This window comes from Stegastes partitus, unplaced genomic scaffold, assembly GCF_000690725.1.
Source record: "Stegastes partitus isolate 25-593 unplaced genomic scaffold, Stegastes_partitus-1.0.2 Scaffold285, whole genome shotgun sequence".
Classification (NCBI taxonomy): domain Eukaryota; kingdom Metazoa; phylum Chordata; class Actinopteri; family Pomacentridae; genus Stegastes; species Stegastes partitus.
The window spans coordinates 378,329-395,647 of NW_007578016.1; the positions used below are offsets into that span (position 1 = coordinate 378,329).

At 40.7% G+C, this 17,319-nt stretch overlaps 1 protein-coding gene across 4 annotated transcripts; it reads left to right on the top strand.

The window, feature by feature from the left end:
- Nucleotides 1-1,911: 1,911 nt before the first annotated feature.
- ark2n (arkadia (rnf111) N-terminal like PKA signaling regulator 2n) lies at nt 1,912-12,727 on the top strand. Of its 4 annotated transcripts, none has more exons than XM_008282764.1 (5): nt 1,912-2,146; nt 3,241-4,146; nt 9,049-9,219; nt 9,654-9,765; nt 9,864-12,727. In XM_008282764.1, exons 2-5 carry the CDS (start codon nt 3,309-3,311, stop codon nt 10,051-10,053), a joined length of 1,311 nt encoding a protein of 436 aa, XP_008280986.1. In that variant the 5' UTR covers nt 1,912-2,146; nt 3,241-3,308; the 3' UTR covers nt 10,054-12,727. The 4 variants fall into 4 exon arrangements, with proteins under 4 accessions (XP_008280986.1, XP_008280987.1, XP_008280989.1 ...); XM_008282765.1 differs by having other exon boundaries at nt 3,244-4,146; XM_008282767.1 differs by lacking the exon at nt 9,049-9,219.
- Nucleotides 12,728-17,319: the final 4,592 nt, after the last annotated feature.

Genomic DNA, 17,319 nt, shown 5'->3' on the forward strand with positions numbered 1-17,319 from the left:
GGAGCTCTTATCCCATGAGGTCGGGGATGACAGATCATAAAGCAGACAGTTGAAATAGGACTAGTTCTTCAGCACAAAGTAATTAAAGCTGTGCACACTGTATTGGCAGCATTTTGAAGTCAGATGTCTCAAATTAAATCCAACCATCTCGATATTTACATTCCACTTACTTATTGTACATTTTGGTAAATGGAATTTAAAAAGAATTCAAATAAAAAAGTTTAGCCAAAGTATTCTGAAGTCTCAAAGAGCAATAATGTAATATAATACAACACCACTGTCACACAGGTCTGGACCCAAATACACTGCATTTTATTGTTATCATTTGCATACATTTGATGGTTTAGCAAATGCTGACACTTCAGCCACACATAAAAATAGACATATCTTTACACTGATCCCAAACAATGTCTACAAGAACTTATAATGATAATAAACAGTTTTTCAGAGGCTAACAGCTTTCCCATGTCAGTAATTTTATTAGTTATTTGCATTAATGCCACTACTGCAAACAGCAAAACTAAAAATCATTCTGTAATAATGCACTCAATGTAAATAAAATGTGCAAAGGAAACAAAATTTGCTCCAAACTAAAAAGCGCAACTCCACCCACTGATTTTAATGTAGATCATGTCAATATGTGCAGCAACTCAGCTACTTCATGTAGAAAAACATTCATGTTAATAAGGTTGTACAAAATAATAATGACATGTCAAGAGATTAGAGGAACCAATTAAGTTACCTGCTGTGCCGTGCATAAATTGCGCACAGCTTCTCTCTCAATTATTGATCTTGCTGCTGGGTGATGCTTTGCCTTTACTAAAGGCAAAAAAAAACCCCAAAACTAACAAAGTAACAAAAAATGGGCCAAACCTGTCAATAACACCCACATTAAAAATCTCTATTTTTACTAATGTTACTTTCTCCTTTTACAACATTTGAACACCAAACTATTTTTTTAAAAACTGTGTTTGAATTAGCAAAATATAATTATTTTACAGACGTTTGCCATTATTTGAAAGGAAAAATATGTATATAAGGACAGCAAACTAGTGAATATTTTTTTTATCGAGTAAAATTACAGAAATTATTATAAATTAATATTATTAGTAACAGTTTAAAAATCTGTCAAAAACTGTACAGAATGTTCACATCTAAGAAAATGTATGTTTCTTACAAATAGTCCTTTGTGCTTTTACAATCTATGACTGTGACAAATGAAAATGTTTTACGGTATTTAAATATCACAGTTTTACAGGTATTTACCAATATTTTCACTTTTTTTGTTGTTTTTACAGTTTTTGAACACTACCGTGTCCCACCATCTTTAAAATATCTTTTAACAGTGTCGTATTTGAAGCTCCACCACCCAGAGACGAAGTGGAGTCTCACCTGGTTGTTATGACAACGGTTCCACCACAATTTACCATAATAATAATTTTTTTAAAAAACATTTTAAAAAAACAATTACTGTAAATACTACGGTATATCCAGTATATAGCTGTCGATTAACAGTTAGAGCTTCTCTTTCACGGTTATTGTTGTAATTCAATGAAAAACAGACGTAAAACCCGAAAATGTCTGTCGTGAAACGGTAACCACGGTAACACTAGACCGTGCCCGAAGGTGTGCGGGGTTAGAGAACAAAAAGTACCACTCAGTTTGCAGCAGATTACCTGACCCAATCGTCAGCTGCTTTATTTTATTTTTACACCCACCACATAAACACAGCTGTTTAAGGAAGATCTTGTTTCATTTGGCGGCAAACTGGATGAAACACAGCCTGAAACTGACCCCATCTGTTGCCCTGCTGTCCGTGCTCGTACGTCTCCCGCTGCAGTACAGACGTGTGGCCCGCGGGGGCGCGCGACCGCGAGGAAAAGGGCGGAAGTGGCGCATGTAGCTTTGTGAACGACGGCCGATGGAGACATTTTAAATAAACACACAGCTAACTGCTAACGGCTAACGGGGCTCGCTGTGGTGCGAGCGGACTGCGCCAAAACACGTTCAAATTGCTCCAAGTTGTTCAGAAGTAAAGTGCATTCAGCATTGCATTGTTTGTGCATCGCGAACCAGAGAGGCTACTAATTACCGAAGATGTCGAAAAGTGCGTCGCTGGGAGAAGAAGAATATAACTAACGCTGCGGTAAGTTCTAACTAGCACAGCCGATTGTAAATGCTAAGTTGGGTTTTGACTGAAATAGCGTTAGCCATTAGCGGTTAGCTGCTGACATTATCCTGCCTGTTACGACTCTGGCCGGATAGATACCGCTTCCATTTATAGGATCCAGTGAGGCAGCTGTCCTGCAACCTGAATATTTTTCCATGACTTCTCGGCAAGTTTGCGGAGTGTAAGGTTATGACCGAGGTTAGCCTCACTACGCAGCTACAAGGTTGTGTTAGCCGCAGCTAGCTACAGACACAACTAACTAAAGTCATTCATCCAGGCAGAAATAAATGTCTAATAGTTTATGTACTCAGTTTAATGTGGTCCAACATTGTGAAGTTATTCTCTGTGCAACAGAAGTGTAAAAATAGATTAAGCCGGTGATTGTTGCTTACCAGCAGAAATGCTTATGGAAAATTCTTGCAAAAATATTGCTTGAAATTTGTTGACATTAGATGTTGTTTTTACTCTGTGATCTGCCAGTTGTTATGCAACACGCTAACGCAGCACAGTAAACAATGCATAGAAGATAAACCCAAAAAGCATTGCAAGTTTGAAAAGGAAGATTAAACTAAGTGGAATATGTCACCGGTTTTACCAATATAATCGATCTGGAGACACTGGTAATAATGTTGATTGAACTATATCGTTAACAATGCCCTTAAATGTTCCTCACTCAAAAATGATTTTATAGACCTTTATATTGGGCTGATTTATTTCTTATAATTTTCGGAATTGATTTTATTTGAAGTACTAACTTGAAATGCAGGAAGATACAGTGGCAGCACTGTTCTTTCCATAAAGAAATTTAAGCCTTGTAGACAAAGATCTATACTTTGACCCTGCTCTCAGACATCCACAATCTTGCACAGATTTAAGCTTTTAGTTGGAGTTAGTCTGCTAAGTTTTCATTCCACTGTTGCCATCTGTGTCCTCTAAAAGAATCCAAAGGAAACTCTGGATTTGTTGGGGTTCTCTGTATAATTTTGTAAAGTCTTCACCTTATTACATGTTGTGATTTGGCACTTCATAAATTCAGCTGAATTGAATTGTATATTATGTATTTCTTCCAGCAGGTGAGCTCCTGTCCAGGCACATTGGTCCATGTTTGTTGGACCTTTGGGCTCTGGGCTCAACTAGCATGAAGATGGCTGATTCAGAGAAGGCAGAAGAATTTGTGGATGCTGAGTGCCCCCCAGAGTGCCTTGATGAAGCACAATCAGCCACAGCTTCTGGTCAAGGAGAGCAGGATGAACACCTGAAAACAGACACCACCACCAGTACCAGCTCACCCCCAAGGGAAAAGGAGGCAGACAGCCCCTTGAATACAGAGGGAGAGCAGAGTCTCCTCTCTATGCCATGCCTGATGAAGGAGCTCCGCCGAGACTCCCCAGAGTCCCAGCACGCCTCCACAGGGAGCGACAAGCCTGTGTCTCGTCATATCTATGAGAGTGACTCCTCAAATCCCTGCATGCTCTCCCCTTCATCCAGTGGCCACCTGGCTGACTCAGACACACTCTCCTCAGGGGAAGAAGGGGCTGCTCCTCCCGTAGGTGATGGAGAAGAGGGCAACATGGAAGCTGCAAATGATCCTGGGCAGGCGACAGGAAAGCAAGCCTCTGCCACGGCTTCAGGGGGGAGGAAGTCTCGGCGGTCACGTTCAGAGAGTGAGATGCCTCCAAATGCAATGGCTGCAAAGAAGAATCGCTGCCAGCCCACTGTGGTAGCAGCAGGAGGGCAGGAAAAACAAACCAATGGCAAGCTGGCAAAAGTGAAAGGTCACCGGAGCCAGAAACACAAGGAGCGTATGCGTCTGCTGAGGCAAAAACGAGAGGCAGCAGCACGGAAGAAGTATAACCTGCTGCAGGACAGCAGTACGAGTGACAGCGAGCTCACATGCGACTCAAGCACCAGCTCCTCCGAGGACGACGATGACGACACTTCAGGAGGTAGCAAGACAATCAAGACAGATATTCCAGGTAACATCCAGTGTTCACAACACATGCTTATCCACAGTACTAATACCACCGTCCAGGGTAACAGTAGCAGCCACTTACATATTCCATTTAAAACTCTTTATTGCTTTGTAATGAAATACAGGCCTACAATATAAGACACTAACAGTTAGTCATCAGTCAGACACAATGCTTAAGAATACAAGGTTGTCTGCATGACCTTAAGTTTTTAGGCAAACCAAACCAAATTGTTAACTTGATGCAATTACATGTACAAAACCATCGTAATGTCAAATCAATGCAAGGCCTGCTTTGTTTGTGTTTGTTTTATCAATCATTTTCTCTCTTTTTGTAGTTTTTTTTCCTCATTCATCATCTCTATTCATTCACCTTGTCTTTAGATATTCATCGACTGTAGAGGGCTTACGCCCAATCACTTGTTGTAGTACAATGTATGTTTTGTTGGAACTTTGTCTCATCTTTTGCATGCTGTGGAAGTCTAGTCAACATTCTTCAACTCATGGAGTGATAAAACAGAGTCGTGTTAATCTAACCTGTAGTCTGAGTTCTGCAGTTTAACAAGTGAGCCATTTGTATCCTCAGCCTTTGCTATAAATAGATGCAAATAGACTATGATCTCACTGAGTTGCAAGGCTCTGCAGCTACCGCTCAGTGCTAACGTGCTGTTTAAATATTATGTTATACATGAGTAGTAAATCTTATTTATTGTGCCATTTTATTAGATTGCATACAAATGCAAATATTTCTATAATATTATTTCTATTTAGGGGGATTTACTGAATGTTTACATCACCCAAAGACTGCAAGGCATTTAGTAAATCATGCATTTCTGTCCTTATCAAATATGCCTGCAGCTTTTCAATAGTCTTTAGGTCTTGATCTCTCATACACTTCACTCTGCCTACACAGGAGGCAGTGAATCTTTTTAGTATTGCACTCAGGTGGTTCTCTTCTCTATAATGGATTCTGCAGCACCTTTGAAGAGTCAGGTAGCTCTTGTGTCATCCACTAGAAAATGTTAATGCATACACTCCTCTGACTGAGGAAGGCTGTTTGCTGTGAGCCACTGAAAGTGTCTAATAGTAATAAACACCGGTAGGCAAATACTGATTGTACTGTCTGCATGCACATCGGTCTTGTGTGTGTTCCCGTAGTAGTTGTAGAAATCTCATGGGTGAGTTGAGTTTACCAAAAGTAGCTTCTAGCAGGTTGGTATTTACAGGTCTGCTGCTGCTGTTGGAGGAGAGGCCATTTTGATTACTTTAGGTTGATCTTTTCGCTGTGGTTGTGTTTTTAGAATATAAGCTTTTGGGTTTGTTTTGGTAGATAGCGTTTCTTTTCTCATTCAATTCATAATTTAGCTTGTGGTGTGTCTAACTATTTGTTTATTCAGTTATTGTTTCCTGGTGTGCTTCCATACTGAAACTACTCGATCAAGGTTTTTGAACAGGATCATTCTAGATGTATTGTGGCTCATATTAGCCATATCTCATATTTTACAATGATGCAGAAGTTAGTTAGACATATCTGTTACGCTTGCTCGATAGATTTGCAATTTTGTGCCTTAGAAGGGTGTGTTTACCCCAAAGTCTCACCAGTTAATACATCCAAACCACAGTCACTGAATCAGTCACCCCAGACATCCAGTTTTCTTCCTTTAGGGATCTGTAGTACATGAAATGTTTTCAGCCATTTTTACATCCCGCACACAGGGTGCTACAACTGCATGATGTAGTCCATCAGCATGAAAGACTCGAACTGCACGTAACCAAAAAACAAACTGTCATTTTCTCTTTAATACAAAAGTCCACCTCCAAAGCATGAACGTGCTACTGTATTTTCTTATGGCTTGGCCTCAATGTCTTTAAAGCTGGCTTCAGACGTGCATCGGAGAGATCCAGAGTGGGAGCCCAGATTCATGGGCTGCTGGACAGCGGTTCGTGGGACAGGAACGGCATCGGCAGTGTTCTGGAGGAGGCCATGACACGCTTTGCTGTGATGCAGCGTCAGACTGAGGAGCGCTTCCGCGTCTGGATGGAAAAGCTTGCACACCTCGACTCGGACAACGATTCGTCCAAACGCTCAAGTGATGCCCTAGAAGGGCAGCATCCCTCCCAGGGGGCACGGCCTTCCCCACCAAGTTCCTTTTTGCCATCGTCAGAGTCTGCAGAGACTATGGCTGCCTACATGTTGGCGCGAGAGAACAACAGTCTCACCCCCACCCCCATAAACAACAACATCCTCCCTGAAGTTGTCACTCAGAATGGAAATCTAGGTGTTCCAGACCCTGGCCTCTTGAATGTTTAGATTTCACTTCTACTTCACTCTTCGCAGTTTCATACTTTGATCTCACCAAGTGTAGAAGTAGTTGATGCAGAAAGCATGGCAATGGGTATTAATAGGTAAACGATGTGAGGTCACTAAACAGACACACCATCAACAGCAGCCGGGCCTGAGCTGGTCATTTGGACTCTGCAGACCTGAGGCTCAGTGCGTCTGCTGGCACTGAATCACTGTGAGATTTGACATTCAGAATAATTCAACTCACCTGTTTGATTTCTGCAGCATCTGTGACACGGACACAGAGCGTATGTCAATAGACTGTTGAGTCAGGGCTCTTATTGTATTGCTTATTGTATGGCTTGTTTGTTTTTGTTTACCAGCTGTAAACACGTTCACACACACACTCAGTGTAGCCGATTATTTCATTCATACAGAGTTTGCATTACAGCACCTGGGCAGCCATCATTACAGTGCTAGGTGGGGTGCTGCTGCGTAATAGCATGTGCCTTGTCATTCTGAACTCATGCTGGGAATGATAGATAAAGCATTATAGTGCTATTTCTTTAGGAATCAGGTTTAACACTCCACATGACCCCTCTTTCTCCTGAACTGTTTGCACTTTGCTTGTAAGTGGTTCAGGAAAATCTTGTGACGACCTTTATTTTGGTGGCATAGCTTTACTAACAGCAGAACATTTAAACATAGATTTGCCTATAAATATAAACGCAATATTCTAACCCACACGATTTCTTGCTTTTAAGAATCATATTACATATTTAGATTAGATGTGTTTACATTTTTAATATTGGCCTTTCTGTTACATTTGCTGCTATTGCTGCCTTTGTGCAGTAAGAAGAAACTAGTGAGGGAGGAATACAATGACTCCCAGTGTTTATTTTTAGTAGCCTATGTATAGATTATGGACATAAGGCATGGGTTCCTTTGTTGTGGCTGTTAGCTGCAATGACAAGAGCCTCAAATCTTCTCTCACATAATATTTGTCTAGTTAATTTTTTTATTTGCACTGGTCTGCCAGCTTGGCCTGTGTCTATATGAGGCACTGCGTGTTCGCAGCTTGACTTTAAACTGAAAACCCAGGCATCAAACTAACACATACACAGCAGTGATACAGCTGCAGTATGGTGCATGGCAATGTTTACTGATTTTCTAAAAAAAAAACAAAAACAAACGGACTGATCTGGGTGATCAAGTGGCCTTCTCTGGTTCAGATCCTGTGGTCTTTGAGGGGGGAAGCACCCCTTCTCAATCCTCTTCTCAAACTACTTTCACTGATATCGATGACCATGAGTGTCACAGTTCTTAACACTGCTAACACTATCAAACATCACAGACATCGATGAGGGAGTCTTTGGCCTAATCATATTTATAGGTAGGATGTTACAAAGTGTTTTCTGTATGTGTATATGTAGCCCTATGACTGTCAGTTTTACAGAACATAAAGCTGAACGCATCGTTTCCCCACCTGTTTGCATGTGATTATATTAGTATATAGAATGTGCAAGGCCAAATTAGTTTTCATCAGCAGCATGTGTGCAAGGTATAGCTTTGCTTATGCTGATAAAGTGGTGACTGACGGGACATTTGATCTATTTAGTTGTTTTCTCCTGGCCTAATGGTTTTGTTTCAGATTGTGTGAATATTGTTGTTTCTGTTTCATGGTGCATAATTCTTTTTTGCCATTTTGGATTGAAATGAATCCAACGTCCCATTATTTGTTCCAACTGAAATTACCTTTAAATCAAACTGTTGTGTCAACGCAGTAAAGAGAGCCTTGTGCATACAATCAAACTGTGCATTACAAACAACACTAAGGACAGTCGATTGTTTACCAAAGAGACTATCCTGGTTTACATTAGTCCTTTTTCTATCTTTCATACATGGCCTTTACATTGGCAAGTGCTCGGTTTCTCTGGTAACCCTGGTACCTGCCTATTTCAGCCCAATCAGCTATTCATAGGCAGTGTTCTCTCATAGTACATGCAGTCCAGACGAACCCCCTCACACACCCACAGATATGTCTGGATAGCAGTGTGTGTCTCTCTCTCTCTCTCTCTCTCTCTCTCCCAGGGACTCCTTTTACAGGGTAGAACAAAGATATCTGTTCCCGCTCTTCCACAGTTACTCCTCTGTTGTTTGGCTTTTTATTATCCCACTACATTTCATTCACTGAGTAACATTATTTGAAAGTGTTTTGTAATGACTGTATTCTAGTGTAGTTTTTATGTGAATGGCTGTTATTTTAAAAAGCAATAAATGGAAAGAAAACAATCTGCTGATCAAAAAGGTTTATTAACACACTGCACACACAACCACTCATTTGATTGAAGAAGCCTCGTGACTGTAGCTTTAAAAAACTGATCGTAGCCTTATCCACAGTTGCTGTTGTTCATGTTGTACAGCGATGCTAGTGCTGCCCAACTGATTGCACCAAATGTTTCATTTTACACCAACTTTGGGATAATGGGCTATGTTTCCCTGTGTATATTGTAGATGCTGCTGCTGGCAGGACTGTGGATGCAGTGTCCAGTCTCTGTTCCAAACAGAGTCCCACTATTCCCAGGCATGATTTGAATAATGAAGTGTTTTCTTTGTTTTCTGCAGACGGGCCTCCAGTAGTGGGTCACTATGATATTTCAGACACTGATTCTAACCAGGAGAGTATGAGTGTGGAGACAGTCCGGCCCACGGTGATAAAGCATGAGCTAAAAACACACAGAGGCCAGGATATGGCACCTCACTCTGGGTGTATAAGAGCTCTGAGCTCAATCTCAGGTCAGTTACAAACCCGGTATATCCAAACTGATTCTTTCCACTCCTCTCAGTGAAGGCAAGACATTTAAAGGCATGGGTGTCATCAATGAGCAGCGTGCTATGTGGGGAAACGGTTTTATTAATCTCAGCAAGACCCCTTTGAAGTACTCTTCATCCCACACACCACTGGCTTACTGTCGGTGCGACAAAAAGAATTGACCTTTTTTTTTTCCTGACTGACTAGCCGGCATTGTCAAAACATGAATTTAAAGTCCACCATCTAATGTGTCACTCCATGCTGTCCAGTCAGTTTTTCAAACACAAGTGTCGTCATTGTTTTGTTTCTGTCTGTGTCAAAGCAGCTGCGGTCTTCATGTGTCAGCAAGGCCTGAAACTCTCTACTTGCTCCAGTCCTCCCTCACAATGTGTGACTGTGTCCCTTTTATTTGTTTCAGGCCACGTGGAGGCAGAGCTGTCGCACAAGGAGAGTTCTCAACTCAAGGGCCAGATTAACATTGCTTCCTCTGACAGTGAGGTGGAAATAGTGGGAGTTCAAGAGAAAGCACGGTAAAGACTTTGAGCTGGAGACGCTGTTTGTTCCATTTCAGTTTTATTGCCTCTCTGCCTGAATTCTGCTTTTTAACGTTTTTTCTTTTCCAATCCAGATGCGCCCATCCATGCGGAGGGGTGATAAAGAGTTTGTCCTCCTGGAAGGAAAGCTCAGTGGAGCAGTTAAACAGCACAAATCAATCACAGCTCTGGACTACTGTTTCCCCTCAGCCCAACTGGGTGTCCCCTCCAGAAGTGGTGGACCTCACGCTGGACGAGGACGCCGGACACAAATACCTACTTTAAACTACTTGTACACTGAAGACTCCTCATTTCTTCCTCTCACTCCTCCTCATCCATCTCGCCTCGCCTCCATGTTAAGGCTGAAATCCTTTCTAGAGTCGCGGCGTCGCCTGTAACCGCTCGTGGACTCTTCCTGCTCCAGAGCGACTCTTTTGTTTTTAACTCACTGCTGAACAATCATATATCAAAGCCATTCTACTGATGTGATTCCCCCGATCTTGGCTTATCAGCTATACAATTTAGTTGTAATGAAATGGCACAGCACTTCAAGTGCAAGTGGAAACGTACACGAGTGATTTATCTGTTAATGATAGCAATATCTTCCCTTCGTTCAATACCTCAGTTTCTCCCTCAGTAACAGGATGTAGGTAGTCGTTTTGTGTTGTGTGCTTGCAAGCTGTATAGTGAAAACTTCAAGTTGCTGCTTTAGAGCAGGTCAGTATCACAACATTGCCGTTGACCTGCTTCACTACAGACTGTGTGTGAGATATTTTCAGACTGGATTCGGCTTTTTTATCTGCTGTCACCTGCGGTCAAGACAAAACGGCAGCTGGTGCACTTTCTATTGTACAGTACACCATAGATGGCAAAGTTTACTTTGTATCTGTGGTGATTTTTATTTTCTAAGGTCTCACCACTGGATTCACATTTAGATCAATCTGCATTTTCTTGACTATACAATGTCCAGCATAGCCTCGGATTCTGTCATGGAGGGTTTTGGTTTATCCTGAGGGGATCATGGGACATTTTGGGAACCTTATTTGCTTATGACAGAAAGTTAAAAGAGAAGATTGACACTTATTTGTGAGAAATAACTCCGGTTAGCTTAGACCAGATTCAGGGACATGACGAGCCTGGTTCTGTTCAAAGGTAACAGAATCCACTTACTAGCTTCTGTAAAGCTCACTAATTAACACGTCATATCTTGTTTGTTTAATCTGCACACCAAATAACGTTCTCTGTTGGGATGAGAGGGGTTAGTTGTCAGACTATTACTTCACCAGGCACAATAACTTCCTGGTGTCGCCTCTCGTCAAATAGTTGATCAGACACAGGCTCCATGTTTCTCCCTGACTCCGGTCTTTGTGCTAAGCGGAGCCAACTGGCTGTAGCTTCATATTCAACAGATAGACGCGAGAGTGGTATCAACCTTCTCATCTGTTGTTAGTGCTTCAAAAGGATGCAAATATTATTTCCCAAAATGTCTTTTGATGTGAATTCACAAGTTTCGTGTCTGTTACTGCTATATCGCAAAAAGTTTTTTTTCCTTTTCATGAAAATGAACAGAAAGCCACTGTTGAAGCTCACACACTACAAAATGCGGTTACTTTCCACCACAGCGGCGCTACGTGCGGCGCTGGTGGTCCATTGGCGACGGAAACGATTTAGCTTTTTGTGTTAAGACTTGTCAGAAGCCGAGTTTTTTTTTTTTTTTGCCACAGAGTCTGAGAGTGTCCCAGGTGACGTAGTTCTCAGTGAATGTATGACCTCGCAGTGCTGACTGGGTGTACTTGTCGTTTGCATGCTTCTCCTGAATAGATGCAAACTCCTTTAAAACCTCTGGGGACCCCTTTATAATAACTGAGGATGCGTATCTTCCATTGAAATACTGCAAAGCAAGATGGCCTCAATGCCTTGAAATGTGCACTATTTTCTTTTCGAATGGTATAAAGCTTATTCTTTTACCTTACAAAGCAGCCGATTTTGCTATCTCGACAATAAATATTTTAATAATAGATGTGAATTTAGCACACATATAAAAAAAAAAAAAAGAGTACAAGTGGTGTTTGAGTTTGTGCCCGCATGTGGCACGTTTATAGACATTTACTGTATGAACTGTTTCTACCCTGATCCTCAGGGCCCGCTCGCTTTCCTTTCCTGCAGTCTTATTTTGTCCTCATGCAGTACTGCAGCCGTTGCTGGCAAAATTTTTATCAACGATCCAACGTCACCCACTGTTTTAACACTTAGATTTGTTCTATTGCATATTGAATAACATTTACTTTCCTAAGTGATGCTTGAGGAATATAGAGTTATTATTTTAACTTCTGCTGGTCACAGAAAGGGAAAATCCTAAATATAAATAACTAAACCAAAGTCTAAGTGGAATTTGTGTTCTCAGTTTCTTTTGCTTCCCTTTTTATTCTTATAAAGTCTAAATCTTTTAATTTGGAAGTCATTTGTTGTGAAGATGTGACATGAATTTTATTTGGAATTCAAGATATTGTTTAGTATATTTTTGTTTCTCCTTTGGCCAGTTCTTTCCACTATATGCAGCTACCACTGTAATACTTCTTGACCAGACCACTTCTGCTTGCAAAATCCATTTTTTTTGCTATTGTTCCGTGGGATTAATATGAGCTTGTTAGTAAGACATTGCTCATGTCTTTAGTGATAGAGGTGTGGTAGAAAACAGGGCAGCGATGCTCGACTTTGGTTGCACATAGCATGTTCGGTGGCATCTTTTAACCTCAAGTCAGATATTATCCTCATTACCAGTAATTCAGCCTTGCTCTTCTGTTATTTTTATTCTATTTTACTGTCAGTATTTTAAATTAACAAAAAAAAAAAAGTGTTTATTTTGTTGCTTCTGAAAGTCCCTGACTTCCTTGAAATTATGTCTGTAGAACAAAAAGAAACTATTTTAAAACTAAATAAATAGAGCGTTATTTAATGATGTCTTGTACAGTAATTTGTGTTTTTTTTTACTCCAAAGCAATTGAAGTGATTCATTTTACAAGCATGGTGTGTAGTCTTCTTTGCTCGGTGACTGTTGGGATGTCAGAAGACGAGTGTGAAGCTTGAAGATAATTGGCATGTTGAGGATTATTCTTTGTAGTTTCATTTAAGTCCGATGAATGAATGTTGCTTGGAAAATTGCCAGTTCTGGCAGTTAGAAGTAGTTTAATTGAGGTGAACTGAGCTGACAGTGACATGCTTTTTATCCTTTCACATATCTTCACCGCTTTATCAAACCGTGATACTCAAATTTTACTTTAAAAAAGGTCTCCCTCATATTTAAAAGTAATGACAATGACATTGATAAGTGAATCTGAATCCCAAACGCTCGTGTGTCAGCAAGAGTTTTGCACTTGTACGTTCTTCCCTTTATGAGTGACAATAACCGCCACTATAGGTACAATACTTAATGACACGTCTTATTGTTGTCTTTCATCCTGTCGACAAACAGTCTAGACAACTGCCTCGCCGTGAACAATGCGGCTTCACCCTCACCCACCGAACTGGCATGCCGGGTCAGAGGTCACCCTGTGACACCTGCCGCTAGGGGGACATATGGAGTTCACATGAAGAGGACAATGAGGGAGTGGAGCAATGCAGTCTGCAGGGCCCTTTTCCCCCCTAAAACCCAAAGCCCTTTAACCAGCTCTTTTCACCCTCAGGGCAGAAGATCAGCTGTATGCTAATTTTTTTCTTTTTTTTTACAGGGCAGCGGTGGCCTCACAGAGCAGTGAATGTGCTCTCAAAGCCAGAAACGAGAGTCTCTTCATCTTGCAGATGTCTTTTTAGCCTGAATGATGCCACTTCATGCGGATTCTGCGTTACACATGTGCTGCTCAGAGATATCTCCAGGTTTATTCAAAATGGCAGCTCATTTGTTGATGACTGCTCCAACCACCACCAGAGGGCTTTGCAAGAAGAAGAAAAAACAAAAAGGAATGCATGGAGCTACTTCTAATTAGGAGGATTTTATGTCAGGACATAAAATTTTAGTGCCAGGCTCTGCTAAGGGGAACTTAAAATCTCAGCTGTTTACAAAAAAACTGCCTCCTGTTAAAATGTTTAAATATTTCAAGCTGAAAGAACACCTCGGTTAACAAAAATAATTAGCAACTGTCTTCGTAAATGAATGATTCATTATTTTAATAGCAAAAATTGTGAAAAAAATCATCTTTAAGCTTCTTTTAGCTAAAAATGTGAAACAACCTGTTGACATGTTGCATTGAAATAATAGACAACATACAATACTATAGTCATTTCTGTTGTCATATTATGTGTTTTTAAATAATTTGTAGTATAAATTAATAGTTTGATGACATCAAATGTGTGTTTTTGTGAGTAAAGGGAGCTGATTGCAGCAGTTTGACCTGCAGTGACAGTAAAGCAGCGTGAAAGGCTCTTTGTGTTTCACTGCAGGCTTAAAGCATTAGATGGTGGGAACTGGAAGATGAGGACATATGGGACGAAGAGTTTTGTGGCCCCCTCAGCCTCTACATGCCCATCTGTTCCTTCATCCTCCGGGCTTAGCACTAAAGGCGAAGAGGTTTTCAGGACACGGGCAGCATTCAGGATTTCTGCAGCACAGAAAAGGGGTGCAACATATGTTTTGGAAGATTCCAAGGAATTATGATGAGAATTAAGTATTACTTAATGATGTGTAACAGATTATTCAGCTACATTTCCCTGATGAGCGTGTCTGAGGGGTTGCTGGGTCCCAAAGTGACAAAGATAAGCCAGAAGTATAATTGAATTTAATCCAATGGGTTTTCTTTTTTGTTAAAAAAAAAAACAAAGATTCCTATTGCAAACTGGCTCTGTAGTAAATGCTCACGTTATGACCAACAAGAAGTCCTGCTTCTATGTTTCTTTACTTAAATTGGATTTAATTTCTGCATTTCCTGGTCTGTTTGTACATAACTGTTGAGGAGTACGACTGTATATGTTAGAAAAAAAAGATGTATAAAGGTTTGTGTTGCTCCGGAGCAGCACAACTAGGGCTTTATATACATAACATCACATCTGATATAGTGGAAAGGTGTAACTATTTTAAAAGTGTTCTCTAGATTATAGGACAACTGGAGTTAAAGCATTTCGTATGTTTTGGTTTTGTTCCCACCTAATAATAGTGTCTGAGCACTCAGAACTTCATCTGTCCATCTTCCTCCTCCGTCTCACAGTCTACAGCTCAGATCAAGTTGAAGTCTGACGCATGGCACCGCTGTGAAGAGGAGAAAAAGTTCATGTTCAGTTGTCATTGTCACAGCTGCGCGGCCACTCACACTATCTGGACAGTAAATAGTCGGATGCGGACACTAATTCAGCCATAAATCAACCTGTCAACACTCACTTTTCTCCAGCAGCGACTGGCGTTAAGTGGAATCACGTCCTGCAGGCTCTGGTCAGACTACATGACAAACTGAAGTGTCAGTGAGCTTATCTGTGGTGACAATGCTTTTGACATGCTTTTACTGAAAGAGAACTCCCCAGAATGAACTAAATGACATCAGTGCAGTAATCAGGGAGGACATGCAGATTGTTTGTACCAGCCATTACCTGTTTTGTGTTGTATACAGGTGCTGATTTTATGCTGCTGTTAGTCACTGAGGGCTTATTTTCTACATGTTGCAAGCATCTATCTGCATATATGACTGCACACTGACACTGCTGTGCTTGTGTCCAGCACTAATGGTGTTGCCAAGCCCTCCATTTGGTTAGGATTTTATTTCCATATTGTTGCTGGTGGCTGTACTGTGATTTCACAAATAAGATTTTAGGTAACACTGTACCTAAGTGTCTTAGATGGCCTGCTACTGTTAGTGCGCCAAAGAAATCTTGTCAAGGGCCTCAAGTGACATCACTACTTCTACGGATTCTTTGAGCATGATGGGTAATGTAGTCACCAGTTTTTACAGGAAGAAAGCATGTGAGGTATAAAAAAGACAACATCTCTGTGTCTGCTGCATCAATTTTGATCCATTTCTTTTAACTGTCCATCAAGAGTCCAATAGTGTAACAGAAGAGTAATACTACATCTGTATCCTTGTTTTCAATTTAAACTTCTACTTAAAAGTATAAAAATACTACCAGCAAAATGTACTTCAGGTATCAACAGTAAGAGCATTGAAAAGCAATTAGTACAACTACAAAGCAGAATGGCTCCTTTCATACTGCTGAATATAATAAAACAGTGTGTTGTTATTGATTGTTTTTGCACCTTACACACGGCTTTATTTTGTCTGACTACAACCTTGCAGCCCTTTGTGGGTCTGCACAGCCTGAGATTTATTGACATCATGTTCCTTTATCCTGTTAGCTCTTGTAAGTTCAAACGTTGTCATGTGTTTTAATCTATACTGACCTCGTGTAAACTCCTGCACAGTTCTGCAAACACTCCAACCTGAGCAGCTTTAATCAGCTGCAATAACTGAAAACACATGTGTGGATGAGTTCAATTTTATTTATAGAGCGCCAATTCAAAACATATGTCATGTCATAGCACTTCAAATAGTAACATTTTAATTAGTAAGATGTTAAACAAAGCACTTTGGATTCCCTATGAGCAAGCAGTCGGCGATGGTGGGAAGGAACCAAAAAAAAAAGGGGGGGACAAAACAAAAGAACTCCCGCAGAACCAGGCTCAGGGAAGGCGGCCATCTGCCTTGACCAGTTGGGGTGAGAGTGGGGATGAGGAGAGGGGGGAATAGCAGGACAGCAGATGGAGAACAGACAAACAATACAAACAGAACAATGAACATCTGCAGAGCCTTTTATCTTGAAAACATATATTTTGTTACATGAAAAATCAAAGTAACTAGTTAAGTATAACTGTTAAATACATGTGGTCGAACAAATTGTGTATTGTTTCCTCCTTAAATGTGGTGGAGTTGAGGTGTAAAATAACAAGGTCAGCTCAGTCATATCATGTTTTTTCCTTTTTGGACTAAGTGGATAATTTGTCCTAAATAATCGACACAATCATGAGGAAATATGGCAGAAGGAAGTCTGGTATAACATGATGTCAGTCTTATTTTCATGAAGAGTGAGAAGACTGAAACCATCCAGGTTTTAAAGTCTTTCCTTTTCATTTTTACAGGCAGACAGATTTGCAGAAATATGGACCCCAAGGGTAGCATACAACTCAGTGGGCCCAAAATGGATCCTTGAGGGACCCCACAAGTAAAAGGGGCAGAAACCAACGCATGCAAGTGAACCAATATGCTCCTATTTGTCAGATAAGAATCAAACCATTCATGGACAAAACCTTGGATGCCACACAGTGTTCAAGATGCGATATAAGGATACTGTGATCCACAGTTCTGAAGGCAGTAGTCAGGTCTTAAAGCACCAGAATGGCTGAGTTTCCTGAATCACATGTTAGAAGAAGGTCATTAAAAATTCTTAAAAGAGTTGTTTCAGTACTGTGACATGGTTTGAAACCAGACTGAAACCTCTCATAAATGCCATAGTTATCTAGAAAAGTCTGAATAAGAGCAAGTTTCCTCAAAACTTTGGACAGATAAGGTCCCTTAG

Bases quoted from the DNA above. Each gene is read 5' to 3' on its own strand.
- ark2n (XM_008282764.1), top strand. From the start codon at position 3,309: ATGAAGATGGCTGATTCAGAGAAGGCAGAAGAATTTGTGGATGCTGAG. The intron at 9,220-9,653 runs GTCAGTTACAAA...TATTTGTTTCAG, and splicing joins AGCTCTGAGCTCAATCTCAG to GCCACGTGGAGGCAGAGCTG. The intron at 9,766-9,863 runs GTAAAGACTTTG...TTTCCAATCCAG, and splicing joins GGAGTTCAAGAGAAAGCACG to ATGCGCCCATCCATGCGGAG.